This window comes from Magnolia sinica, chromosome 6, assembly GCF_029962835.1.
Source record: "Magnolia sinica isolate HGM2019 chromosome 6, MsV1, whole genome shotgun sequence".
Classification (NCBI taxonomy): domain Eukaryota; kingdom Viridiplantae; phylum Streptophyta; class Magnoliopsida; order Magnoliales; family Magnoliaceae; genus Magnolia; species Magnolia sinica.
Genome location: NC_080578.1, coordinates 97,918,284 through 97,933,100, shown reverse-complemented (window position 1 = coordinate 97,933,100; position 14,817 = coordinate 97,918,284). Strand labels below are relative to the sequence as shown.

The 14,817-nt window shown below is 36.3% G+C and overlaps 2 protein-coding genes across 2 annotated transcripts; both read left to right on the top strand.

Annotated features, from left to right (window-relative positions):
* The first annotated feature begins 1,402 nt into the window (after window positions 1–1,402).
* On the top strand, window positions 1,403–2,471 carry LOC131249769 (acidic leucine-rich nuclear phosphoprotein 32-related protein 1-like). Its single transcript, XM_058250532.1, has 2 exons — window positions 1,403–1,694; window positions 2,041–2,471. Exons 1-2 carry the CDS (start codon window positions 1,403–1,405, stop codon window positions 2,469–2,471), a joined length of 723 nt encoding a protein of 240 aa, XP_058106515.1.
* A 153-nt stretch (window positions 2,472–2,624) lies between these two features.
* On the top strand, window positions 2,625–13,254 carry LOC131249768 (uncharacterized). The gene is made up of 12 exons (XM_058250531.1): window positions 2,625–2,967; window positions 3,365–3,556; window positions 4,719–5,091; window positions 6,156–6,277; window positions 6,899–7,084; window positions 7,454–7,645; window positions 8,685–8,924; window positions 10,087–10,323; window positions 11,448–11,688; window positions 12,283–12,401; window positions 12,710–12,883; window positions 12,935–13,254. The coding sequence occupies exons 1-12, from the start codon at window positions 2,625–2,627 to the stop codon at window positions 13,252–13,254; spliced, it is 2,739 nt and encodes a 912-aa protein (XP_058106514.1).
* Window positions 13,255–14,817: the final 1,563 nt, after the last annotated feature.

Sequence of the window (14,817 nt, the reverse complement as noted above, 5' to 3'; positions counted from 1 at the left end):
AATTAAACTGAAGGATTGGTTCACTTACATATTTATGGGAGGTTATGAAGTGCCTAAGGATTGGTGTCAATTTGTATACACGTATGATGGGAGTTTTTCTAGAACGATTTATCTCGATATCATCTTCTGCCGAAAATATTTAAGAATATCGGGAATAGAAGTTGGGGACAACGATGAAGAGTGGGAAGAAGATACATCTAGTGAAGATGATGATGAAGAGTGGGAACAAGATACATCTAGTGAAGATGATGATGAAGAGTGGGAAGATGATACATCTAGAGAAGGTGGGAGAGGAAAAGACGGTTCGGGACGAGATCACTAATTTGAGTTGTTGAAGAACATGAGATTCACTTTGTGGTTTGGTATTAAGAGAAAAGATAACAAGGCTGAGAAATTATATGAACTGTGGCCCACATCTTTCAAAGTGTGTCAGTGGTCATATATTCCAAATATTGTTCTATTACATCGTGTATGGATTTTGTATTTAAGAAAAAAAAAATCTTGAAAGGGCAATATATATATTTACAGAATCAAATCAGTCTATACAATGTAGAACACCACTTGTAGTGAACTTACCTTTCATTCTCATGCAAAGGGTTTACATATTCTTGTTATATAATCATTATATTATATTTTTTCTATGTTTATTTATCCAGCCATTCTTATTTTACAGGGTTTGAAGAAGTACTGGAATTTTTTGAACTGTCATTTCCAGATGTTGCATGGGTGGAAGAAGAAGAAGAAAGGTTGACAAATGCTCAAGAATATTACAAAGTTGGCGGAGGAGATGATAATGAAGGAGATGGGGGAGGAAATGATGATGAAGATAGGGGAGAAGACGGTAGTGATGGTGACGAAGAGGATGAAGAATATTCAGGAGGCAACGATGGTGAAGGACATTGGGAAGATGGTGAAGATGATAAAGGTGACGAAGAAGATGAAGATGAAGATGAAGAAGATGAAGATTAAGATGATAAAGATGAAAAAAGTGAGGGACCTCTTGATGACGAAAAAGATTATGCAAAAGATAGTGAAGATGACCCAATAGATGAGCATGTCAATATCATGTATATTTTAGAAGAGTACGAATTTAACGGACATAATCAAAGCGGCCAATGCTCTTTTCAATGAATTTCTTATTCACAAAAACATTGGCCGTGAGGAATTCCTTTAGTGGTTGACTGGGAGGGGGGACAAAAAAAGCACATGGTGGCGCAAGTTTCTTTGTCAGAGGGATGATGCCTGTGATAGATTTTTAGAGACCGTGTGTACGTTGTGAACTAGAAATCGAAAAAACCATTTATGTGGTAAAGCACGAATATTAGATATAAGGCGAGTATTTGTTTTAAGACAAATAAAAGCAGTAAGAATTAAACTGAATGATTGGTTCACTTACATATTAATGCGAGGTTATGAAGTGTCTAAGGATTGGTGGGAATTTGTAAACACGTATGAAGGGAGTTTTTCTAGTACGCTTTATCTCGATATCATCTTCTGCCAAAAATATTTAAGAATATTAGGAATAGAAGTTGAGGACAATGATGAACAGTGGAAAGAAGATACATCTAGTAAAGATGATGATAAAGAGTGTGAAGAAGATACATCTAGTGAAGATGATGATAATAGTGGGAAGAAGATACATTTAGTGAAGATGGGAGAGGAGAAGGTGGTTCGGGAGGAGATGACTAATTTGAGTTGATGAAGGACATGATATTCACTTTGTGGTTTAGTATTACGAGAAAAGATCATAAGGCTGAGAAATTATATGAATTGTAGCTCACAACTTTCAAAGTGTATCAATGGTCACATAATCAAAATATTATTCTGTTACATCATGTATGGATTTTGCATTTAAGAAAAAAAAAATCTTGGAAGGGCAATATATATATTTGCAGAATCAAATCAGTCTATATAAGGTAGTGCAGCACTTATAGTGAACTTACCATTCTTTCGCATGCATAGGGTTTGCATATTCTTGTTCTACAGTCATTATATTAGATTTTTTCTAAGTTTATTTATCTAGCCATTCTTATTTTACAGGGTTTGAAAAGGTACTGGAATTTCTTGAACTGTCATTTCCAGATGTTGGAGGGGTGGAAGAAGAAGAAGAAATGTTGACAAATGCTGAAGAACATTACAAAGTTGGGGGAGGAGATGATAATGAAGGAGATGGGGGAGGAAATGACGATGAAGATGGGGGAGAAGATGATAGTTATGGTGACAAAGGAGATGAAGAATATTCAGGAGGCGACGATGGTGAAGGACATTGGGAAGATGGTGAATATGATCAAGATGAAGAAGAAGATGAAGATGAAGAGGATGAAGATAAAGATGATAAAGATGAAAAATGTGAGGGACCTCTTGATGGCAAAAAAGATTATGCAAACGATAATGTAGATGACCTGATAGATGAGCATGTCCATATCATGGATATTTTAGAAGAGTACGAATTTATCGGAGAATTCCTTTAGTGGTTGACAGGGAGGGGGAACGAAAAAAGCACATGGTGGCGCAAGTTTCTTTGGCTAAGGGATGATGACTGTGAAAGATTTTTCGAGACCGTGTGTCAGTTGTCGACCAGAAATCGAAAAAAGCAATTAAGTGGTAAAGCACGAATATTAAATATGAGGCGAGTATTTGTTTTAAGACAAATAAAAGTAGCAGGAATTAAACTGAAGGATTGGTTCAGTTTCATATTAACACGAGGTTTTGAAGTGCTTAAGGATTTGTTGAAATTTGTAGACACGTATCAAGGGAGTTTTTCTAGAACGCTTTATCTCGTTATCATCTTCTGCCGAGAATATCTAAGAATATCGGAAATAGAAGTTGCGGACAATGATGAAGAGTGGGAAGAAGATACATCTAGTGAAGATGATGAGGAAGAGTGGGAAGAAGATTCATCTACTAAAGATGATGATGAAGAGTGGGAAGAAGATACATCTAGTGAAGATGGGAGAGGAGAAGATGGTTCATGAGGAGATGACTAATTTGTGTTGATAAAGCATATGAGATTCACTTTATGGTTTGGTATTAAGAGAAAAGATAACAAGGCTGAGAAATTATATGAACTGTAGCCCACATCTTTCAAAGTGGGCCAGTGGTCATATAATCTAAATACTGTTCTGTTACATCATGCATGGATTTTGCATTTAAGAAAAGAAAACCTTGGAAGGGCAATATATATATATATATATATATATATATATATATATATATATATATATATATATATACATAATCAAATCAGTCTATACAATGTAGCACAGCACTTGTAGGGAACTTACCATTCATTCGCATGCATAGGGTTTGCATATTCTTGTTATATAGTCATTATATTGGATTTTTTCTATGTTTGTTTATCCAGCCATTCTTATTTTACAGGGTTTGAAGAAGTGCAGGAATTTCTTGTACTGTCATTTCCAGATGTTGCAAGGGTGGAAGAAGAAGAAGAAAGGTTGGCAAATGCTGATGAATATTACAAAAGATGATAGTAATTGTGACGAAGAGGATGAAGAATATTCAGGAGGCGACGATGGTGAAGGAGATTGGGAAGATGGTGATGATGATAAAGATGAAGATGAAGATGAAGATGAAGAAGATGAAGACGAAGAAGAAGATGATGATGATGATGAAGATGAAGAAGAAGATGATAAAGATGAAAAAAGTGGGGGACCACATGATGGCGAAAAGGATTATGCAAAAGATAGTGAAGATGACCCGATAGATGAGCATGTTCATATCATGGATATTTTAGAAGAGTACGAATTTAATGGAGATAATCAAAGCGGCCAAGAAGCTCTTTTCATTGAATTTCTTATTCATAGAAACATTGACCGTGAAGAATTCCTTCAATGGTTGACGGGGAGGGGGGATGAAAAAAGCACATGGTGGCGCAAGTTTCTTTTGCTAAGGGATGATGACTGTGAAGGATTTTTAGAGACCGTGTGTAAGTTGTGGACCAGAAATCGAAAAAACAATTTAAGTGGTAAAACACGAATATTAGATATGAGGCGAGTATTGATTTTAAGACAAATAAAAGCAGCAGAAATTAAACTGAAGGATTGGTTCACTTATATATTTATGGGAGGTTATGAAGTGCCTAAGGATTTGTGTGAATTTGTAGATACGTATAAAGGGAGTTTTTTTAGAACGCTTTATCTCGATATCATCTTCTGCCGAAAATATTTAAGAATATCAGGAATAGAAGTTAGGGACAATAATGAAGAGTGGGAAGAAGATACATCTAGTGAAGATGATGATGAAGAGTAGGAACAAGATACATCTAGTGAAGATGATGATGATGAGTGGGAAGAAGATATATATAGTGAAGATGGGAGAGGAAAAGACGGTTCGGGATGAGATGACTAGTTTGAGTTGATGAAGGACATGAGATTCACTTTGTGGTTTGGTATTAAGAGAAAAGATAACAAGGCTGAGAAATTATATGAACTGTGGCCCACATCTTTCAAAGTGTGTCAGTGGTCACATAATCCAAATATTGTTCTGTTACATTGTGTATGGATTTTGTATTTAAGAATAAAAAACCTTGGAAGGCCAATATATATATTTACAGAATCAAATTAGTCTATACAATGTAGTACACTACTTGTAGTGAACTTACCTTTCATTCGCATGCAAAGGGTTTACATATTCTTGTTATACAATCATTATATTAGATTTTTTCTATGTTTATTTATCCAGCCATTCTTATTTTACAGGGTTTGAAGAAGTGCTGGAATTTCTTGAACTGTCATTTCCAGATGTTGCAAGGGTGGAAGAAGAAGAAGAAAGGTTGACAAATGCTGAAGAATATTACGAAGTTGGGGGAGGAGATGATAATGAAGGAGATGGGGGAGGAAATGATGATGAAGATGGGGGAGAAGACGATAGTGATGGTGAAGAAGAGGATGAAGAATATTCAGGAGGCGATGATGGTGAAGGACATTGGGAAGATGGTGAAGATGATAAAGATGAAGAAGAAGATGAAGATGAAGATGATAAAGATGAAAAAAGTGAGGGACTGCTTGATGGCAAAAAATATTATGCAAAAGATAGTGTAGATGACCCGATAGATGAGCATGTCAATATCATGTATATTTTAGAAGAGTACGAATTTAACAGACATAATCAAAGCGGCCGACATGCTCTTTTCAATGAATTTCTTATTCACAAAAACATTGACCGTGAGGAATTCCTTCAGTGGTTGACGAGGAGGGGGGACGAAAAAAGCACATGGTGGCGCATGTTTCTTTGACAGAGGGATGATGCCTATGATAGATTTTTAGAAACCATGTGTACGTTGTGGACCAGAAATCGAAAAAACCATTTATGTGGTAAAGCACGAATATTAGATATAAGGCGAGTATTTGTTTTAAGACAAATAAAAGCAGTAGGAATTAAACTGAAGGATTGGTTCACTTATATAGTAACGCGAGGTTATGAAGTGTCTAAGGGTTGGTGGGAATTTGTAGACACGTATGAAGGCAGTTTTTCTTGTACGCTTTATTTCGATATCATCTTCTGCCAAAAATATCTAAGAATATAGGGAATAGAAGTTGAGGACAATGATGAAGAGTGAGAAGAAGATACATCTAGTGAAGATGATGAAGAAGAGCGGGAAGAAGATACATCTAGTGAAGACGATGATGAAGTGTGAGAAGAAAATACATCTAGTGAAGATGGGAGAGGAGAAGATGGTTCGGGGGGAGATGACTAATTTGAGTTGATGAAGGACCTGAGATTCACTTTGTGGTTTGGTATTAAGAGAAAAGATAACAAGGCTGAGAAATTATATGAACTGTAGCCCACATCTTTCAAAGTGTGTCAGTGGTCACATAATCCAAATATTGTTCTGTTACATCATGTATGGATTTTGCATTTAAGAAAAAAAAACCTTAGAAGGGTAATATATATATATATATATATATATATATATATATATATATATATATATATATATATATATATATATATATTATTAAATACATCTATATAAGGTAGTACAGCACTTTCATTTGCATGCATAGGGTTTGCATATTCTTGTTACATAGTCATTATATTGGATTTTTTCTATGTTTATTTATCGAGTCATTCTTATTTTATAGGGTTTGAAGAAGTGCTAGAATTTCTTGAACTATCATTCCAAATGTTGCAAGGGTGGAAGAAGAAGAAGAAGAAAGGTTGACAAATGCTGAAGAATATTACGAACTTAGGAGAGGAGATGATAATTTAGGAGAAAGGGGAGGATACGACGATGAAGATGGGGGAGAAGACGATAGTGATTTTGACAAAGAAGATGCAAAATATTCAAGTGGCGACGATGTGAAGGAGATTGGGACGATGGAGAAGATGATAAAGATGAAGAGGAAGATGAAAAAGATGAAGAAGAAGAAGAAGATGATGATGAAGATGAAGATGAAGATGATAAAAATGAAAAAAGTGAGGGACCTCATTATGGCGAAAAAGATTATGCAAAAGATAGTGAAGATGACCCGATAGATGAGCATGTTCATATCATGGATATTTTAGAATAGTACGAATTTAACAGAGATAATTAAAGCGGCCGAGATGCTCCTTTCAATGAATTTCTTATTCGTAAAAACATTAACCGTGAAGAATTTCTTCAGTGGTTGACAGGGAGGGAGCACGAAAAAACGCACATGGTGGCACAAGTTTCTTTGGCGAAGGGATGATGACTGTGAAAGATTTTTAGATACCGTGTGTAGGTTGTGGATCAGAAATAAAAAAAACCATTCAAGTGGTAAAGTATGAATATTTGATATGAGACAAGTATTTATTTTAAGACAAATAAAAACAGCAGGAATTAAACTGAAGGATTAGTTCACTTACATATTAACACGAGGTTATGAAGTGCCTAAGGATTGTTGGGAATTTGTAGACACGTTTGAATGGAGTTTTTCTAAAATGCTTTATCTCGATATCATCTTCTGCCGAGAATATCTAAGAATATCGGGACTAGAAGTTGGGGATAATGATGAAGAGCGAGAAGAAGATACATCCAGTGGAGATGATAATGAAGAGTGGGAAGAAGATACATCTAGTGAAGATGGGAGAGGAGAAGATGGTTTGGGAGGAGATGACTAATTTGAGTTGATGAAGGACATGACATTCACTTTGTGGTTTGGTATTAAGAGAAAAGATAACAAGGCTGAGAAATTATATGAACTGTATCCCACATCTTTCAAAGTGTGTCAGTGGTCACATAATCCAAATATTGTTCTAGTATATCATGTATGGATTTTACATTTAAGAAAAAAAAACCCTTGGAAGGGCAATATATATTTATAGAATCAAATCAGTCTATACAAAGTAGTACACCACTTGTAGTCAACTTGTATTTCATTCGCATGCATAAGGTTTGTATATTCTTATTATACAGTCACTATATTGGATTTTTTATATGTTTATTTATCCAGTCATTCTTATTTTATAGGGTTTGAAGAAGTGCTGAAATTTCTTACACTGTCAATTCCATATGTTGCAAGGGTGGAAGAAGAAGAAGAAGAAAGGTTGACAAATGTTGAAGAATATTACAAAGATGGGGGAGAAAATGACAATGAAGATGGGGCAGAAGACGATAGTGATGGTGACGAAGAGTATGAAGAATATTCAGGAGGCAATGATGGTAAAGGAGATTGGGAAGTGGAGTAGATGATAAAGATGAAGATGAAGATGAAGATGAAGATTAACATGAAGAAGATAAAGATGAAAAAAGTAAGGGACCTCATGATGGCGAAAAAGATTATGCAAAAGAGAGTGAAGATGACCCGATAGATGAGCATGTCCATATCATGATTATTTTAGAAGAGTACGAATTTAACGGAGATAATCAAAGCAGCTGAGATGCACTTTTCAATGAATTTCTTATTCATATTCACCGTGAAGAATTCCTTCAGTGGTTGACGGGGTGGAGGATGAAAAAAGTACATGGTGGCGCAAGTTTCTTTGGCTAAGGGATGATGACTGTTAAAGATTTTTACAAACCGTGTGTCTGTCGTTGACCAGAAATCGAAATAACTATTTAAGTGGTAAAACACGAATATTAGATATGATGGGAGTATTTATTTTAAGATAAATAAAAGCAGTAGGAATTAAACTGAAGGATTGGTTCACTTACATATTAACGCGAAGTTATGAAGTGCCTAAGGATTGGTGGGAATTTATCGACACGTATGATGGGAGTTTTTCTAGAACGCTTTATCTCGATATCATCTTCTGCCAAAAAAATTTAAGAATATCAGGAATAGAAGTTGGGGACAATGATGAAGATTAGGAAGAAGATATTTCTAGTGAAGATGTTGATGAAGAGTAGGAAGAAGATACATCTAGTAAAGATGGGAGAGGAGAAAATGGGTCAGGAGGAGATGACTAATTTGAGTTGATGAAGGACATGAGATTCACTTTTTGGTTTGGTATTAAGAGAAAAGATAATAAGGCTGAGAAATTATATGAACTGTAGCCCACATATTTCAAAGTGTGTCAATGGTTACATAATCCAAATATTGTTCTATTACATCATGTATGGATTTTGCATTTAAGAAAGAAAAAAAACCTTGGAAGGGCAATATATATATTTACATAATCAAATTAGTCTATACAAGGTAGTACAGTCATTATATTAAATTTTTTCTATGTTTATTTATCCAGCTATTCTTATTTTATAGGGTATGAAGAAGTGCTGGAATTTCTTGAACTGTCATTTTCAAATGTTGCAAGGGTGGAAGAAGAAGAAGAAGAAAGGTTGAGAAATGTTGAAGAATATTACGAACTTGGGGGCGGAGATTATAATGAAGGAGATGGGGGAGGATATGACGATGAAGATGAGAGAGAAGACGATAGTGATTGTGACGAAGAGGATGACGAATATTTAGGAGGTGATGATGGTGAAGGAGATTGGGAAGATGGTGAAGATGATAAAGTTGAAGAAGAAAATAAAGATGAAGAAGATGAAGAAGATGATAATGAAGATGAAGATGAAGATGAAGATGAAGATGATAAAGATGAAAAAAGTGAGGGACCTCATGATGGCGAAAACGATTTTACAAAAGATAGTGATGATGACTGGATAGATGAGCATGTTCATATCATGGATATTTTAGAAAAGAGTACGAATTTAATGGAGATAATCAAAGCGGCCGAGATGCACTATTCAATGAATTTCTTATTCATAGAAACATTGACTGTGAAGAATTCCTCCAATGGTTGACAGAGAGGGGGGTCGAAAAAAGTAAATGGTGCCGCAAGTTTCTTTGGCTAAGGGATGGTGATTGTGAAAGATTTTTAGAGACTGTGTGTAAGTTGTGGACCAGAAATTGAAAAAACCATTTAAATGGTAAAGTACGAATATTAGATATGAGGCGAGTATTTATTTTAAGACAAATAAAAGCAGCAGGTATTAAACTAAAGGATTGGTTCACTTACATATTAACGCAAGGTTATGAAGTATCTTAGGATTGGTGGGAATTTGTAGACACGTATGAAGGGAGTTTTGTAGAACGCTTTATCTCAATATCATCTTCTACCGGGAATATCTAAGAATATCGTGAATAAAAGTTGGGAATAATGATGAAGAGTGAGAAGAAGATACATCTAGTGAAGATGATGATGAAGAGTGGGAAGAAGATACATCTAGTGAAGATGATGATGAAGAATGAGAAAAAGATACATCTAGTGAAGATGGGAGAGGAGAAGATGGTTTGGGAGGAGATGACTAATTTGAGTTGATGAAGGACATGAGATTCACTTTGTGGTTTGGTATTAAGAGAAAAGATAACAAGGCTGAGAAATTATATGAACTGTAGCCCACATCTTTCAAAGTGTGTCAGTGGTCACATAATCCAAATATTGTTCTATTACATCGTGTATGGATTTTGCATTTAAGAAAAAAAAAAACCTTGGAAGGGCAATATATATATTTACAGAATCAAATCAGTCTATACAAGGTAGTACACCACTTGTAGTGAACTTACCTTTCATTCGCATGCATAGGGTTTGCATATTCTTGTTATACAGTCATTATATTGAATTTTTTCTATGTTTATTTATCCAGCCATTCTTATTTTACAGGGTTTGAAGAAGTGCTGGAATTTCTTGAACTGTCATTTCCAGATGTTGCAAGGGTGGAAGAAGAAGAAGAAAGGTTGACAAATGCTGAAGAATATTACGATGTTGGCGGAGGAGATGATAATGAAGGAGATGGGGGAGGAAATGACGATGAAGATGGGGGAGAAGATGATAGTGATGGTGACGAAGAGGATGAAGAATATTCAAGAGGCGACAATGGTGAAGGACATTGGGAAGATGGTGAAGATGAAGAAGATGAAGATGAAGATGAAGATGAAGAAGATGAAGATGATGATGATAAAGATGAAAAAAGTGAGCTACCTAATGATAGAAAAAAAGATTATGAAAAGATATTGAAGATGACCCGATAGATGAGAATGTCCATATCATGGATATTTTATAACAATACGAATTTAACGTAAATAATCAAAGCAGTCAAGATGTTCTTTTCAATGAAATTCTTATTCATGTAAACATTGACCATGAAGAATTCCTTCAGTGGTTGACGGGGAGAGGGGACGAAAAAAGCACATGGTGGCACAAGTTTCTTTGGCTAAGGGATGATAACTGTGAAAGATTTTTAGATACCGTGTGTAAGTTATGGACCGAAAATTGAAAAAACCAATTAAGTGGTAAAACACGAATATTAGATATGAGGCGAGTATTTGTTTTAAGATAAATAAAAGCAGTAGGAATTAAACTGAAGGATTGGTTCACTTATATATTAACGCGAGGTTATGAAGTGCTTAAGGATTGAGGGGATTTCTAGACACATCTGAAGGGAGTTTTTCTAGAACGCTTTATCTTGATATCATCTTCAGCCAAAAATATTTAAGAACAACAGGAATAAATGTTGGGGACAATGATGAAGAGTGGGAAGAAGATACATCTAGTGAAGATGATGATGAAGAGTGGGAAGAAGATACATCTTGTGAAGATGATGATGAAGAGTGGGAAGAAGATACATCTAGTGAAAATGGGAGAGGAGAAGATGGTTCGGGACGAGATGACTAATTTGAGTTGATGAAAGACATGAGATTCACTTTGTGGTTTGGTATTAAGAGAACAGATAACAAGGTTGAGAAATTATATGAACTGTAGCCCATATCTTTCAAAGTGTGTTAGTGGTCACATAATCCAAATATTGTTCTGTTACATCGTGTATGGATTTTGCATTTAAGAAAAAAAAACCTTAGAAGGGTAATATATATATTTATAGAATCAAATCTGTCTATACAATGTAGTACACCACTTGTAATGAACTTACCTTTCATTCGCATGCATAGGGTTTACATATTCTTGTTATACAGTTATTATATTGAATTTTTTCTATATTTATTTTTCCAACCATTCTTATTTTACAGGGTTTGAAGAAGTGCTAGAATTTCTTGAACTATCATTTCAAGATGTTGAAAGGGTGGAAGAAGAAGAAGAAAAAGTGTTGACAAATCTAAAGAATATTACGAACTTGGCGGAGGATATAATAATGAAGGAGATGGGGGAGGAAATGACGATGAAGATGGGGGAGAAGACGATAGTGATGGTGACGAAGAGGATGAAGAATATTCAGGAGGCGACGATGGTGAAGGAGATTGGGAAGATGGTGTAGATGATAAAGATGAAGAAGAAGATGAAGATGAAGATTAACATGAAGAAGATAAAGATGAAAAAAGTAAGGGACCTCATGATGGCGAAAAAGATTATGCAAAAGATAGTGAAGATGACCCGATAGATGAGCATGTCCATATCATGGTTATTTTAGAAGAGTACGAATTTAACGGAGATAATCAAAGCAGCCGAGATGCACTTTTCAATGAATTTCTTATTCATAGAAACATTCACCGTGAAGAATTCCTTCAGTAGTTGACGGGGAGGGGGGATGAAAAAAGCACATGGTGGCACAAGTTTCTTTGGCTAAGGGATGATGACTGTGAAAGATTTTTACAAACCGTGTGTATGTCGTTGACCAGAAATCGAAAAAAACCATTTAAGTGGTAAAACACGAATATTAGATATGAGGCGAGTATTTATTTTAAGACAAATAAAAGCAGCAGGAATTAAACTGAAGGATTGGTTCACTTACATATTAACGCGAGGTTATGAAGTGCCTAAGGATTGGTGGGAATTTGTAGACACGTATGAAGGGAGTTTTTCTAGAACGCTTTATCTCAATATCATCTTCTGCCGAAAATATTTAAGAATATCAGGAATAGAAGTTGGGGACAATGATGAAGAGTGGGAAGAAGATACTTCTAGTGAAGATGATGATGAAGAGTGGGAAGAAGATACATCTAGTGAAGATGGGAGAGGAGAAGATGGTTCGGGAGGAGATGACTAATTTGAGTTGATGAAGGACATGAGATTTACTTTTTGGTTTGGTATTAAGAGAAAAGATAATAAGGCTGAGAAATTATATGAACTGTGGCCCACATCTTTCAAAGTGTGTCAGTGGTCACATAATCCAAATATTGTTCTGTTACATCGTGTATGGATTTTGCATTTAAGAAAACAAAACTTGGAATGGCAATATATATATTTACATAATCAAATTAGTCTATACAAGGTAGTACAGTCATTATATTAGATATTTTCTGTGCCTATTTATCCAGCTATTCTTATTTTACAGGGTTTGAAGAAGTGCTGGAATTTCTTGAACTGTCATTTCCAGATGTTGCAAGGGTGGAAGAAGAAGAAGAAGAAAGGTTGACAAATGCTGAAGAATATTACGAACTTGGCGGAGGAGATTATAATGAAGGAGATGGGGGAGGATATGACGATGAAGATGAGGGAGAAGACGATAGTGATTGTGACGAAGAGGATGAAGAATATTCATGAGGTGACGATGGTGAAGGAGATTGGGAAGATGGTGAAGATGATAAAGTTGAAGTAAAAAATGAAGATGAAGAAGATGAAGAAGAAAAAGAAGATGACGATGCAGATATAGATGAAGATGAAGATGATAAAGATGAAAAAAGTGAGGGACCTCATCATGGCGAAAACGATTATGCAAAAGATAGTGATGATGACCCAATAGATGAGCATGTTCATATCATGGATATTTTTGAAAAGAGTACGAATTTAATGAAGATATTCAAAGCGGCCGAGATGCTCTTTTCAATGAATTTCTTATTCATAGAAACATTAACTGTGAAGAATTCCTTTAATGGTTGACGGAGAGGGGGGACGAAAAAAGCACATGGTGGCGCAAGTTTCTTTGGCTAAGGGATGATGACTATGAAAGATTTTTAGAAATCATGTGTAAGTTGTGGACCAGAAATTGAAAAAACCATTTAAGTGGTAAAGTATGAATATTAGATATGAGGCGAGTATGTCATGCCCCAAACTCGGAAACCGGGCTCATAAAATTTTCGATCGCCGAATCCGGCGCCAACACCTTCGTAGTGCCCCATTCTCGGATTCCGACACTCACATGCTAGATTCTGATCCTCGGATCCTACAATGAGGATTTTCAGTATGAATTTTTTTTTGTAATGGAGCATAACCACAAGTATAACCAAGTCACAAAACAACATCACCACATATCCACTATATCAAAAACTTAAAGTACAATACGGATAGGGAAATACAAGGTGATCAAAAAGCTCCAAAATAGTTAGATGCACACTCCTGCCTCAGCGCTACTGCTGTCCAATGCTACCTGCACGCAACGGTCGTGCATAAGCTTACAAAAGCTTAGAGGGTGGTGTAAGTGTATGCGCAAGGCAAGTGCCAAGTATATAAAATATCAGAGTAATGCGAAAATATGCGGATAATTCTATGAATGTTATCAGCTGTACCAAAGTTATGTAATGTAAGACATGAATGCTATCGGCCATACCAAGGTCATGCGATGTGAGGCCTATGTAGCCAAATGTCATATGCGAGATGTAGACCAAGCATGCTAGTCCTCATCAAGTATACATATCAGTACAGTTCTCTCTGGGATATCACCGGGGTCTAATACACTCCACACTGACTGCCGCCTCCCTAGCCGCACAGCCCAGTGAGCGGAATAGACCTCACTATCCGCCTGACCAGTAGTCTGCCAATACCTACTCGGCTCGTTGATAGCGGACTCATTTGCGAGCTGGTCAAACTCAGCCTAGCTTATAGCCCCCTCACACGGGTGGATAAGGCAACACCCCCTTCCAACCGACCACGACACAGTGGGAGACGCGGCCTACTTGTATTCGGCACTCGGGCGCTCGTGTATCCACTCGATCTAGATGTTGGAGCAACTCCCGGTACCAAAAAGGTTCTGGGACTTTCACCCAAGGACATCCTAAGTGCCCACAGTGCTAAAAAAAGTATTTTCGGTATCCGGTGGGTCATCCATGATGTGCTTGTGAAGCTACAACCCTGATATCACTAGGGCGTACAACGATCATGACACACAAATGCGAGATGCATAAATCTCACTATCCAGTCATGCAGCAATCCTGCGCGTACCGTGTGATCATGTGGGGCACTCCGTCTCATAAGGAGTCCCGTAGATGTCTCAGCCTAACCGGCTTATGCTATGATAAAACATTTCTCATATCAAGCATACATATGATGCGTATGGGCATGAGTATTAGAATTACACTAAGCATGTTATATGGTGATGAACTATCCTTCCAACGAAGATGGGCCTAAACGGCTAACACATAACAAGTATGGGCCTATCAATGGACCCTAGGGAGAGTTATAATGTGGACATCTAACCAACATTAATCTTACAATGTGGACGTCAAA

What these genes read in the sequence shown, in the direction of transcription:
- LOC131249769 (XM_058250532.1), top strand. Translation starts at nt 1,403, where the DNA reads ATGCGAGGTTATGAAGTGTCTAAGGATTGGTGGGAATTTGTAAACACG. An exon ending in GGAGGAGATGACTAATTTGA is followed by an intron (nt 1,695 to 2,040) that starts GTTGATGAAGGA and finishes CTTATTTTACAG; the next exon opens with GGTTTGAAAAGGTACTGGAA.
- LOC131249768 (XM_058250531.1), top strand. Translation starts at nt 2,625, where the DNA reads ATGAGGCGAGTATTTGTTTTAAGACAAATAAAAGTAGCAGGAATTAAA. An exon ending in TGAAGGAGATTGGGAAGATG is followed by an intron (nt 3,557 to 4,718) that starts GTGATGATGATA and finishes CTTATTTTACAG; the next exon opens with GGTTTGAAGAAGTGCTGGAA. An exon ending in TGAAGGAGATTGGGAAGATG is followed by an intron (nt 8,925 to 10,086) that starts GTGAAGATGATA and finishes CTTATTTTACAG; the next exon opens with GGTTTGAAGAAGTGCTGGAA.